The sequence below is a fragment of the Tasmannia lanceolata genome, unplaced genomic scaffold (genome assembly GCF_043159265.1).
Source record: "Tasmannia lanceolata isolate RefF3 unplaced genomic scaffold, GAP_Taslan_0.1 ptg000037l, whole genome shotgun sequence".
NCBI lineage: Eukaryota > Viridiplantae > Streptophyta > Magnoliopsida > Canellales > Winteraceae > Tasmannia > Tasmannia lanceolata.
Genome location: NW_027518714.1, coordinates 55,303,299 through 55,317,127, shown reverse-complemented (window position 1 = coordinate 55,317,127; position 13,829 = coordinate 55,303,299). Strand labels below are relative to the sequence as shown.

The following is a 13,829-nucleotide window of genomic DNA, read 5'->3' as shown; positions in this document are numbered from 1 at the left end:
GGATCTGTTTCAAGATGATATTATCCGAATCTGTTTATGAGATATCCGGCTCTTGGCGGATGCGAGTCTGGTAAATGGTATATTTGATCCGTTTAACATCCGAATCCGAGAAGTAAATCCTTTTTATTTATTATTAATAATATCATTAATATTTATTTTTAGTAATGACACACTATCTTTTGTTTCTAAAAGAAAAGTGAATTTTCTTTTTAGAAAAAACAAAAAGTGTTTTGGGTAGGAAATGAAGTAATTCTCATTTTAAGGGCATTCTTGGAGTTTGACATGGCTTCTTTATGAAGCAACAAATGTGGGCTGAAGGATGAAAGAGACAAATGGATGATAGTGATTGAAAGAAGATATCATAGTTTCTAGAGAATTCTAGAGAAAAAAGACCATAGTCATTTATGGTAACTGGACGGCTCAGATCAATTTTCCAACTTAGGGTTATATAAAAACCCAAAATGCAATTAAAAGATGGGACTTCTAAGATTTGCAAGGAGAAGCAAGAGAGAGGAGAAAGGAGGAGTCTGAGACACCATCTTCGGCATTCCTTAGTACCTCCAATCCCACCAAAATCCACTACCGTCCCTCTCCACCTTCTCACAGCCACCTCCATCACCGCCACTCACCTCCATCTCTAACCCAATCCCCATCTCCATCTCCATTTCTCTTCATCTTTCACAATCAACACTCCCACTTCCCCTTTTCAAAATAGCCCAAACCCATTCTATTATACACATTAAAAAAAAAACTCAAAGACCACTACCAACACCATCATCCATCCCCACCGCCTCTCTCTCTGCCTTTATTTTAAAAGGGAGAAGAGGATCTCATATATTTTAGGGTTTGAGAGTTAATTTTGTGAAGAGAAGGTAGAGGTCTGGTTTTAGGGTTTGGAAAATTTATTCAAGGAGTAAGAAGGAGAAGAAAGATAAAGTGATGCAATAAAATGTTCGAATTTACCGGATAAATGGATAATATCCGAATTCGAAAAATATCCGACGAATACGAATTCGGTAATAGATATTAAATATCCGTCAAATTCGAATCCGAATCCAAATTCGGATAGTGTATACTGTATACTGTATAATGTAATCGAATTCGGATATAGCCATATCCGATTCGAATTCGATCCGTTTACACCCCTATTTGTCTTATATAATCATTGCATTTTTCCTTTCTTTCTTTCTCTTCAATCACCCATTTTGATAATGACATTCAAATACTTCCACCTCTTCTAGCAACCAAACACTCTACCGTTTTTTTTCTTTTAACTACCACTCTTCTCTCCTAGACAAGCCTACACAACTTTCATGCTTGTCACCTCCCCCTTTGACTACTTCCACTAAAATTCTAGCAACCAAACAGAGCCTTAGTGTTCTGATCTACAAAATTCATTATCTAAATGTGCATCAAGACAATTATTAGTTTAAAATATTGTTTCAATGAATTATTCTTGATTGATTTCCAACATGTCATGTTCCGATTATTTTTCCATTATTGTCTGTCAATCAGTTGACTAAAGTACATGATATGATGGTAAATTTGCTCCCCATCGTAGATGTATACACAATGGCACGGTCTCAAATCCCAATATAGGCCTTTAATGGACACATTAATGTGGTTAGTTCTTGTTAATATTTGGTTTCTCAAATAATTCTATTTGGCTCAGCGGACTATCTCTTGGGTCTTATATAGGAAATATACCATCACAATTCGTCTATAGGTCTATCTCACATGGAGAAAACCCTAAAACCTTCTTTCTTCAGATTGCGTAGGGGTGACACCTATTGACACCCAAAGTTCAATACCAGGAGTCAATTAACATGTCAATTGGGATTGGATTTCAGATGATTGAGAAGACGAGATGGGAACCGACTGCTTAGGCTCTTGATGCATTTTAGAAGAGAAAAATGAAGTTACCGAAACGCAAAGAACGATGGATGCAAGAAAATTATTTGGATAATGAGAATAAGGATGAAGAACTACCAATATATGGACATTAGCTTAAAGATTAGTTCTTAAATTCTAAAATTTGTGAAAAATTAGTTCTTAAATTCTACACTTGCAGTTACCAACTTTTATTATTTGTTAACTAGTCTAAGAATAAATCCAACCATTCTTGTTTCTAGATATATGCAACATCCTCTAGGTCCTTACTAGAAATCATAGACTAGAATACTGTTTTTGGCATAAGGCTTGCCGATAGTGTAAGGTTAGGGTTCTTCGAAGATGACTCGAATAGGAGAATTGACATGTACAACTCCCTTGTATTGACAAATGAGACACCCTTCTTTAGTTAGGCACTGGCCAACCACTCATTATTGACATATAACTACCTATCAATGTCTTGTCAATCAAAAAAAAAGAAAAAAAAAGAGTGTCATTATCAAAACAAAAGAGTGCAGATAATATTTTCCTAAAAATACTAATTAGCATCGAGGGTTGGGAACTTGGGATACCCCAATTCAATATAAAATGAGTCTTGTCGGGGTTCCCTCTAGTAAGTGGCCAACAATATCAAACGGTCCATATTATCGTTTCTCGTGTTAGTTTAAGTTTAAAATACACTAGAGAGGTGCATTTATCATAATAAGGGGCATACAAATTATGTGGGGCCCACCGATATCCAAGAGGAAAATACACAGCTTTCTACATCCGGACAGCTGCTCGTCAACTTTGTTATTCTTTCGATCTGGAAACCCGGGGTCAGCGACACGTGGCACCCGTTGTTTGATTTAACACACGTAGGCTTTTGTAGGTTTTACTTTTCCAACTTTTTTTTGGGAGATGATAAATTCGCACCCTCTCTAGGATAATCCGCATCACTCTATTATGCGAATAAGAGATGCGGATTATCCTAGAGAGGGTGCGAATTTACCATCTCCCTTTTTCTCTAACATTAAATAGACGGCAGACAGCTGTTCGACGTGCATGAGAAGAAATTCGAAAGTCTTTCACGAAATATAATTATATCCCCTTGTTTTTGCCTAGTACACCCATCTCTATTAAAAATTCCACTCTGACTTTAGCGGAAAAGTTAAAATAACAATTTTAATTTTAAAAAAATCCTAATTAAAATTCCATGATGACACGGAAAAATTAAAATAAGAATTTTAATTTAAAAAATTCTAATTAAAATTCCAATCTTAACCATTCATTTGAGAGAACATTTAACAGATAAGACAATCGCCTCTAGCCCATAAAATGGACGGTCAAAAATTAAATTAAATAAAAAGGAGAAATGAAATATTCACCCCTTTTTACCAGTGGGAGCCCCCTCTAGTGTAAAAGAGTGGTCATAAATACACTATAAGGAGCTGTCTCATGTAAGAAAAAGGGCAAATGTATCACTTCCCATAAAAAAAAATTTCCATTACATATAAAATTGGGTCTAACTTTTATACAGATTTGAATCACTTGTTAACCCTATGAACAGTTTGGATTGTTCTGAACGATTAGGATCGCCTACCTAGTAGGAATTTGCACTCTGCCGTACTTATGTTAAAAAAATAACAGAAATGCTAAACTCAAAGGCGACCTTACAAAAATGGACTGAAAGGGCGCCCCCATTGGCTGCACGTCACCACGGTGCATTTATATGGAAGCAAGCATATATGGTTTCAAGTTTCGGTTTCAGAATGCATTTTGGTCCTCACCGAAACCGAAATTTCGGCCGAATTTCGATACACCAATTAAAAATAATATTATATTTAATACTAAAAATTGAGGGAAAATATTATATAATTAAAAAAACAGGATTTTTGGGTTAAAATTTCGGAATTTCAGAAAAAAAGAAATTTCGGCCGAAATAAAGTACCGTTTCGGGTATTCCCGATTTCTATTTCTGTTTCTGTGCTGACCGAAATCCGAAAGTTTGAACCATGGCTGCAAGTCAAAGAGTTTTAAATGCACTTTGTTGACTTGTAGCGGATGGGTGCGCCCAATGGGGGCGACCTTGACTTTAGCATACCACAAGAAATTAACATGGTGTGGTTTCTTGAAAAGGAGAGGGTGAAACGAGGAAAACAAGAGGGTGGCAAAATTTATATAATTTTTAGTAAACAATAATCTCCTTGGCGCCGACATCTGATCCTCTGCATGGGAAAGAGTGAGAAAAGAAACGGTTAATAACACGCCAACACCCAAAGAAACTATAAAGAACACTTCTTCTCCTTTCTAACGCATTTTCACAACACTCGCCGGAATCCGGAATCCAACCCTTCTCCGGGCCGGTTATTACCGGAATCCAACTCTCCGGCCGGGATCTTTCCAGAGAAAATAGAGAGATGTTGAGATTGGCACTCAGGTAATAATATATTCCAAGAAACTAATATATTTCCTAGTTTTTGTTTTAGTCTTTTCTGTTTTACAATCTGTATAATGTTTGATTGAAACAACAGGCAAGGGTTCTTGAGAGATTTGAGTGGCAGAGCCGGTAATTTCTTGGAAAATCATGTCAGGTTTTATTCAGGAGGACTAGCCGGAGGAAGGTATGTTTTGGCCACACGATCTTATTTTGATAATCGCACTGTCTCCTAATTTTTTGTAGTTTGTAAGCTTCTGTTGCTCTATAGCTTTCACAAGTTGTTTACAGTTGTAGGAGTGCAACGTGGGTCTCGCTCAACCCGGGTTGGGTTGGGTTGGGTTGACATTTCCTTGCCACATTTAATTTCGGATTAGTTTGGTTAAGGCCTTAGGCAACCCCACATAACCCGAACCCGACCCTCCATCCTCTAATTTTATCTCATGATTTTTAAAAACTTTTTCTTGCCTTTTGGATACAAAGATTTTACAAGCTAAAACCTAAATTTTATAAGGTAAAACCTAGATTGTACATCAGATTTTAGCTTATAAAATCCAGGTTCTAGTTTGTAAAATCCTGGATTATAAAATCTTTGTATCCAAACGGCCCTTTTAGGTTTATTTTTATTTATTTTTGTATTTTTTTCTGTTTTTGCTCTAGACTAACCAGAACCCAACCCGACTAGATTTGAAAACCATGAATTTAGGTTGAAAGTTGAGACATTGGGCCATGTTTGAAAACCATGAATTTAGGTTGAAAGTTGAGACAGTAGGCCATGTTTGAAAACCATGAATTTTTTTTTCAATGAAAACATATTAGTTTGTCAAGAGAGGACTTGGGAGGGATGGAAGATGAAGAGATTTGAGATTGTATGAGTGAGGAAAATGGAAGAAGTGCTTAAAAAGTAGGGAAAAAACAAATTGTATTCTGATTATTGGAGTTTATATTTTCCTTATTTTTCAGACTTCCTTTGCCCTCTCTTCACTCCTCCCACCTCCCTAGCCCTCTCTCAAGACTTGATAAATTAAAATTTCTTGGAAAATTTATTCATAGCGGCAGACATGGCCTTAGAGACGGGCAGGTTGGGTTAGGGTTGACCATCCTCTACCTTGAAGCTAGGGAGGGTAGTCGGGTTAGGGTTGAGGGAATGCTATCTGGGTTAAGCTAGCACTATGAGGGCGTGTCCTACAGAAGCATTCTCTAGAATGAAGAGGGTAGGATGCGAACATCATCTTTGCATCCTCTTCGAGGAGCCCTATTTTGATTAGATAGATTTTCAGGAAAAGTTTAAAAAGGAAAAACTTTTCCAAAATTTCATGCTTTTCCATTGTTTGATTACATATGAAGGAAAATAATTAGAACCAGCGCGATTAACCGCCACTTTCTATTTTGTATGGGAGACCGATAGAGGGTGGTATTGTGATTTTGAAAAGCATTTCTATCTAGTGAAATGATATTTACACATCTTTTCAGCATTTCATTCCTTTTGTTTTCCTTGTTTGTCTTTTCCATAAAAAAAAAAATGAAGTGCAAATTTGTTCATTTTTAGGAAAAGACAAACACGGTAGATGAGATAATGTTTCTAAAATTTGAATCGAATCACAAATTGTAATAGGGATCAAATAGTATAAGGATTGTAAATAGTAAGACTGATTCAAGTTTATGTATTGGAAGTATAAAAAAAATTAGAGAATAATAAAATATATAATTTCATTTAAATTCAATAATTTAAATAAAAAATACGATGATTGGTTATTCAATATAATAATAAGAAATGTTTGCAAACAAATTTGTCACACTAGACATCTTTTTCTCCTCTAAATCCATGCATTCTGGATAAAATCCCCCGCTTTAATGTTATTCGTTAAGTTTTAAAGGTAAAGGAAAACGTTAAAGAGGGTGAATTTATCCTCAAGCAGATTTTATCCGTTTCTGGGGGAAAATATCATTTCCCAAATAATAATGACATAAGATTATATTAATTCTTAATGTCCCAAACATCAAATGACAAACATCAATTATAAAAAAGCTAGTAACTCATCAATTTAACTTCGTTATACCTCTCTCTCTCTCTCTCTCTCTCTCTCTCTCTCTCTCTCTCTCACGTCCTTAAGCACATGCTGATGTAGTAGGACGCTTTCTAATTTTCTGTAAATTTCTTTTCAAGTTAGAATTTCTAATTCTAAATAAGTTAGAATCCTTGATGGATTAAGATTATTAAGTATTTTAGTTGAGAGAAATTAGGAAACAAGATGTTCTATAAAGATGGACGTATCTGTATGTAGAAATGAGGTCTTGGATGGATAAAATTTTAGTTTTTTTAATCTTTTCGACTTTTCCTTGTGGGTTTACTCTAGATGGTGAAGATGTTATTGATTGTGAGCCTATATTGGATTATTTACATAGAGGGATGGAAAAAATTGCGGAAAACCGAATAATTACACAATATCTGCCGTATGTAACACGTTGGGAGTAGGAATTGAACCTACAAATTTGCCAATTATGAGTTAGGCGCTTTAACCATTCAGCCATGGACATGAGATTATATATCGAGATAGTAGTATGAAACAAAGATTATTTCCTATTTGATCTTATGTATCGGGGTCCATTTCAGCATCACAAACTTTTTTTTTTGTTAAAAAAGATGGTGTTCTTCAACGGCTTGAGGATGGTGATCTTCGCCTTTTTCCGCACGCTTCCGCCGTGCCATGTGCACTTTGATTGACTAGTTCAAATTGATTCAATTCATTTGAGTTTCTCTTGCACTTTTGTTTTCTTCTCATGAGAGGGCTTTTGAAGGCATCTTCTAATGCAGAAGGGAAATGGAGTCAATTATAAAAACTAAATTAGGATAAATTGTATAAATCGTTCGATTTACTCTCGAATTGTTTGATTCAATTGAAAATCGCAAACTTCGTACACTTTAAAATTCAACCATGAGATTCAAATCGCAAACCATTATATTTGGTTTGAATCATAAGCCGTAAGATTTTTAAAATAATATATTGATGAAAATGCTAGAAAATAGTGTGGAAATATCATTTCCCATATGCAAATGGAGTTGTTGAAAGTGAGTCCTTTTAATCATATATGTTGTCCCAATGCACCTCTGCATGCAATTTTGTTTTCTCAAGACAAAATCTGCTGAAAAGTGAGCCTGTGTGGCTTCTCTCACATGCAACGGCCCATCTGCCAAATGCCTTCTCAGGTGGTCCCTAGCAATCTTGAACATTTTACAAACTTACAATCCTTTGTGCAGGCTTGAAGGCAAGATCGCCCTGATAACAGGCGGAGCGAGTGGACTCGGCAAGGCCACGGCCCGCGAGTTTATCCAACAAGGTGCCAAAGTCATCCTAGCTGACATCGACACCCAGCTAGGCCCAGAAGCCGCATCTGAACTGGGCCCACAGGCCCACTTCGTCCCATGTGATGTATCCATCGAGCGCCAAGTGGCGGATGTTGTGGACCAGACCGTGGCCCGCCATGGCAAACTGGACATCATGTACAACAATGCCGGCATCGCCGGCCCCTCTGTCCCACCAAGCATTGTGGATCTCGATCTCGACGACTTTGATCGAGTAATGAGCATCAACGTCCGTGGGGCAGTTGTGGGGATCAAGCACGCGGGTCGGGTCATGATACCCGCGGGCTCCGGATCCATCTTGTGTACCGCCAGTATTAGCGGGCTATTGGGCGGGCTTGGGCCGCACCCTTATACCATATCCAAGTTTACTATACCAGGGATTGTAAAATCTGCCGCGAGTGAGATGTGTAGGCATGGTGTGAGGGTCAATTGTATCTCGCCCTTTGCGGTCCCCACACGATTTGTCATTGACCAGCTGGAGGGATTCTATCCGAAAGCTGGGCGGGACCGGATAGCGGAGATAGTGGGTGGATTGGGGGAGCTGAGTGGGGCCCAGTGCGAGGAGGGTGATGTGGCGTGGGCTGCTGTCTACCTGGCATCTGACGAGGCAAAATATGTGACAGGTCACAACTTGGTTGTGGATGGGGGGTTCACCTGCTTTAAGCACCTTGGACTCCCAGCACCAGATCAAATAGATTAGTAGACACTCGTAGATTTCGTGTACTACATGTTTTTACTGAATTGAATTCAAACGTGGTAAATGTAACGGTAAGAAAGGTAATGAAAATGGCATTTTGAAAGGAATTGAAGGGTATTTTATCTCTTTCGCTCCCTTCAACATGTAACTCTCTTTCTCTAACATCCCACCTAGCTTTTAATTCATCTCTTTGCAGAAATCATCCGCTTCCACGTGGATTCGGGAGTAGAATCTGAAAATGTCCCTACTGCAATAGCTGTATTCCGTTCACTTGGATCACATGGCACCAATGATTTTTCCGTTCCTTTCTTTTTTTATTGTATAAGAACGTGTGGCTTAGGGAGCTGCCTCACATGTCTAATAGGATTATTTAGAATGTTCAATTATAGTTGTTTTCCAGTTATTTCTTCAGGGTCATGATCTGGACCCTTAATTTGGTGGGGCCCATCATGAAGATGGCACACATTGAAAATTAATCTCCTCCCAGGGCTGGGATCAACCCGATTTCAACTTAGACTGGGTTGGCATTTTCTCGAGTTTGGTTGGGTTAGGGTTAGGAAAAGCCAATCCGATTAAATTTTAGGAACTTGACTCAAACTTGATCCCATCCCCTTACTCTTGTTGTGATTTCAAAATCTTAAGGTTATGCTTTTTTTTTTTGGTACTTTTTAGTTTTTGCCCCAGGCCAACCCAATTCGGGTTGGGTTGGTTTGAAGCCAACCCTAGCCTGTGAAATAATCAACCCTATTGTTTTAGACTGTGACAACCGATTATGAAACCCATAACTATTATTGGGCTCAAAATTAAACGTAAATTTGAGTCCAATAAACAGTTTGTGTCTCACAATCAGCTTTGAAAATCTAAAACAATACTTCACATGTAGCCCAGGTTGGGCTGGATACACGTGGCACATGTTGCTCCTCTCATGTGCATTTGTAATATCAAGGAGTTTGTGGGGTTTTGAAACCGAGACCTGCCAGGAGTCAATTGCTCGATACCATGTGAAACAACCAATTACTCCAAAAGCTTGTGCTGTTAGAGTTTGTGTTATTTAATCATTTTCAACATAGCCCAACACTACCAGAGTTGCATCCCATACCCAAATGGAGGGCCTACATCATCATACTGACTGAAATTTAATTGGGTCCTTTTAAAAGCTTCTGGTAGCCTCATCCTTTGCCAAGATAGTGCTCTCAGAAAGAACAGTCTTCTTTCTCATCTCTCCTTTGATTGTTTTATTCGTTTTTAGTTTGGGTGAATTAGAATTGTCACGAGAAACATCAAATTTATTCTACTCTTGCCGCCTTTCAATCTCTCAATTGTCATCCACTCATCCATCCGTTTCTTTAAAGCTCTTCATCTTTCTCTATATAACAGCACTTTCACCCAAATATGAGGTATACATGGCATGTGCAGATTGACCTAGTATATAGTGGGCCCATTAGGATAGGTCACGATTTAGTATAGATTATCAACCAAATCATTCTATTGGATGGGCCCACAATGCAACTACTTTCTATCAACATGCACGTCCATGTTTAAGGTGGACCAAGAAACCTTGTTACTATTTAGTATTTAACCTCTCTGTATGTCATACATCCTTTCTTCTCACCACTTAGTTTTTAGTCCCTTCTTCGTTACACGAGAATCTTGCAACGATTGCTTTGAAAGAAAATACCCCCAAGTAAAACGACTTAAATGCTTTTGGTTCTTTTACAATGGTACCTTGGAATGATGGCTTTGAAAAACTACCCCCCCACCCCTTAGTTTTTAGCCCCTCTCCTTCGTTGTTTTTTCGTTATAGTATTTTTCTTTTCTTTTGACAATGTCTCTTTTGACTTAAATTGTGCATGAAACAAAATTGAGGAATGATAGAGGCAAGGGAGCCCTTGCATAAACAGATAAAAAAAAGGGCCCTTGATTGGTTCCACGCCATTGAGTGTAACTGTTTAAAATCAATTAAAAACGTAAATTCGGTTACACTCAATGACATGGAACCATTCACGGGCCTTTTTACGGCTCTTTATGCAAGGACTCCCTTGCATCTATCATTGCTCAACAAAATTTATGCCTATTTTTAAGTGAAAAAAATGGACGTATAAAATTGTTTGCAATGATTAACGCGGCTTTGTTGTCACCAAACATGATCATAGGTCAATAATGTGTGATGCCATGATCATTAAGCAAATATTTCAGCCATCTGAGCTCGCAAGTCGAGAGAATTGCTAGGCAAATATGCCAAGATCATTAAGCAAATATACCACGATCATTAAACAAAGATTTCAGCTATGCCTAATTATAATTCTATAATTAGGCACTGAGTGAATTTGGTTAAATTCTAGAATCACTCTCAATAGTGGGCGCCACCTTCTTTGACCTTTTTATTAGGGCACTGGCAAATTCGCCCCGTACTAGTTTCCATTCACCCCTTTTTGACCCTTTTACTGGTAGTGAATTGACTATTGATAGATTTGGGAGTCCCACACATATCGTTGGGAAGCCTCGTAATCCAGGACCTTAATCGATACTCATCCCTCCATAAGCAGATTACCAGCACAATCTATGGACTATTTTCATACGTTTGTAAGATGCGTATTCCATGTGAAACCAGATTCATTACAAACAGAATTCTTGTGATTCAAGCTGAGATCCTAGGTTAAATTTATTTGATCGATCTAGTCCTAAACATGGCGCGGCTGGGATTTCTTGTAGTGGGAAAGAGTGGAATTAAGAGGCAAGAGGAGGTGAGGATGGAGAGAAGTCCCGTGGGTCCATCTGTTGGGTCTTACCATTGTGGGGGGGGAGGAGAGATCAAAATGGGGCGAATGCAGAGCAAATTTATCGGCACCCTCTTTTTATTACAAAACCGACAGAAATAAATCTTCTTGCCATTGAAATGATGGAAACATTATAGTAGGATTTTTGCTCAAAAGTGCACACGACCCAACTCACTGAGATCATAACTTACCCAATGAGAGCATATTTTCTTAGAAAAATGGCAAAGAGGTCACCAATCCATGCAGCTTTTCGATCAGAAAATATAGTACTTTCCATCAACCTTTCCCCTTTTCTATAGATTACAAAAATCTAGGAAAAATAAATGCCCCGCCAGGGGGGAGGGTTGGGAAGGATTCAAAGAGAAATCATATCCAGCACAACTATGTTTTGATAATTGCACAAACCCCGCTTGTCTTTTCTTATTTACTTGGCTCGTGAGATCGTTTTGGATTGTTCATTGTCAATAGCCTTTGACAGCTCTTTATATACTAAAAGACAAGATGAGTTGGTGAAAATATCAAAATATGACTGTGTTTAGGGGTGCAACTTGCGTCGGGTTTGGGTTCGGGTTGGCCTCAACCCCCACCCTACCCAACCCGAGGAGCCATTTCCTCAACCCGAACCCAACCCGACCCGACCCCAACCCGACCCGACCTGAGGAACCATTTCCTCAACCCGAACCCGACCCGGATTTCAAATCGGGCCGGGTTGACCGAAAAATTAAACACAGTGAACCACCTTTAACGTTTCTAACTTTCTATTTACCTTGAAAACTTAACGAGAGAGGGGGGATTTTATGCATCGGAGGGGAACAATATCATTCCTTTTTAGTTTTTTGACTTTTAGCATTGTAGGATTTTAGCATTTTTAGTTCCCAAGATCAGCAAGGTAAGAATTTCTACAGTCTGGTATTTTCTTTGTAATGAATTGGAGCAATTTAAAACTCTTTATCTCTAAGGTGTACTTAATTTTTATTTTTTTTAAAATATTTTTATGCATGTTTTTGGTGTCTAGACTTGGTTATTGTAAATGAGTTTTTGATGCTTCAGCTGAGTTCTTGGAAATTTGAATTCTCTTAACTTTCCAATTTAGAGTATGAAAATACTATAAATAATCACTAGCCTTATTTAGGTGCCTATTGAAATGAGGTTTCTATATTTTTACCTTCTGCCTTCTGTTGATGTTTCGCCGAAGTCTAAAGAGATTGGAGACTTGTAGTCTCCATTTGCTTTTTCCTTTACCCAGAAGTTCTCAACCCTGTTAGGTGAAAAGGATGCTATAACTGAGACAATGTTCAAAATTTTGCTTTCAACTCAGAACTGAGTCAAGTTGACTCGGTTGATCAATCATATTCTAAAATATCTAGCGGTTAATCCGAAAGAATGTGGCCAATTCCGTTGAATTTCGGCGAGTTTCCATTGGCTAGGCATAGCCGAACTCGAAATAAAAAGGCCAATTATCTGGGTTAGTACTTGTTTGGCATGTTTGGGAAGATCATTAGGGTTTTAGAAGTACCTGATACCAAGTGTTTAATGGTCACAATTGGATGGAATTGTTTGCAATGTTTCTTTGTATAAAATTCATGCCTGTCTATATGACATTTATTTGTATGTAGCTGGAAATGAGCACATGTGAAATTGTATGTAAATAACTATATATGTACCTTCAAGCGGTAAGGGATTACTCTGTTCTCTTTAAGCATTATGAGATTTGATGGGGAGTATTTAATTGCAGACTCTATGATGGTACTTTGAAGGTTAAAGTTATAGTCATTTTTTCATTTCTAGTGCAAATAAAATATAGGCTTAATATATAGTTGGAGAAGTTTTCAGTAATAGTGCCACTTCTTTTTTGGAATCTCACAATTCTAAAATTTCTGATTATATGTTTTCTATAGTTTATTTCTTTTCCTGCAACATTCTGTTTTGAAAACTAGGTTTAATAATCTTACATGGTTATCACAGATGGATAGAGCTTCAATCCTTGGTGATGCGATTGATTATTTGAAGGAGCTTTTGCAAAGGATAAGCAACACAATGAACTTGAATTGATTCCTTTAGGTTCTTCACTGCCTGCCACGACAAGCTTTCTCCCTTTGACACCGACGCCTCCTACCCTGCCTTGTCGTGTCACGGAGGAACAATGCCCGAGCTCATTACTGAGCCCGAATGGCCTACAAGCAAGGGTAGATTTCTATCCCCTCTGATCCAACCTAGAAAAATATTGTTATCACTTTTAGCTTTTATGTAATGAAACTCAGGATTGTTAACGAAGAGGTTTCCTAATTTGCACTTCTTTGGTTTTCCTATTAGTTTCAGTCCCAATGTCTTCTTATTCTCGTGTTAGTGTGTTACTAGTTGATGCATGTTGTTATGAAACCAACAAGGTGCGTGCATATTTTCATTGCTTCACACCTTTCTGACTCAAGTTTGCATGATAGGGATTAGAGCTATTTTCTTAAATCCACCATCATTTACTTGGATGATTTGAGTTACTTGGTTCACTTTTTGTTAAAGCTTCTGTTTTTTAGCATTTCAGTTATGAATGCCTATCTCATATTTCATATCTAATTAAAGCCTGAACTAATCAATCAGTAAAACCAATCTTGTGTTTGATTTGTGTAGGTAGAAGTGAGGGTGAGAGAAGGGAGAGCAGTTAACATCCATATGTTTTGCACCCGTAGA

General features: G+C 37.9%; 1 protein-coding gene across 1 annotated transcript; it reads left to right on the top strand.

Moving 5' to 3' along the window:
• Positions 1–4,098: 4,098 nt before the first annotated feature.
• LOC143861004 (zerumbone synthase-like) lies at positions 4,099–8,529 on the top strand. Its single transcript, XM_077371888.1, has 3 exons — positions 4,099–4,309; positions 4,404–4,493; positions 7,566–8,529. The coding sequence occupies exons 1-3, from the start codon at positions 4,290–4,292 to the stop codon at positions 8,368–8,370; spliced, it is 915 nt and encodes a 304-aa protein (XP_077228003.1). The 5' UTR covers positions 4,099–4,289; the 3' UTR covers positions 8,371–8,529.
• Positions 8,530–13,829: the final 5,300 nt, after the last annotated feature.

Coding starts and splice junctions, on each gene's coding strand:
- LOC143861004 (XM_077371888.1), top strand. CDS start 4,290: ATGTTGAGATTGGCACTCAG. Junction 4,310..4,403: donor ATGTTGAGATTGGCACTCAG/GTAATAATATAT, acceptor TTGAAACAACAG/GCAAGGGTTCTTGAGAGATT. Junction 4,494..7,565: donor GGAGGACTAGCCGGAGGAAG/GTATGTTTTGGC, acceptor TCCTTTGTGCAG/GCTTGAAGGCAAGATCGCCC.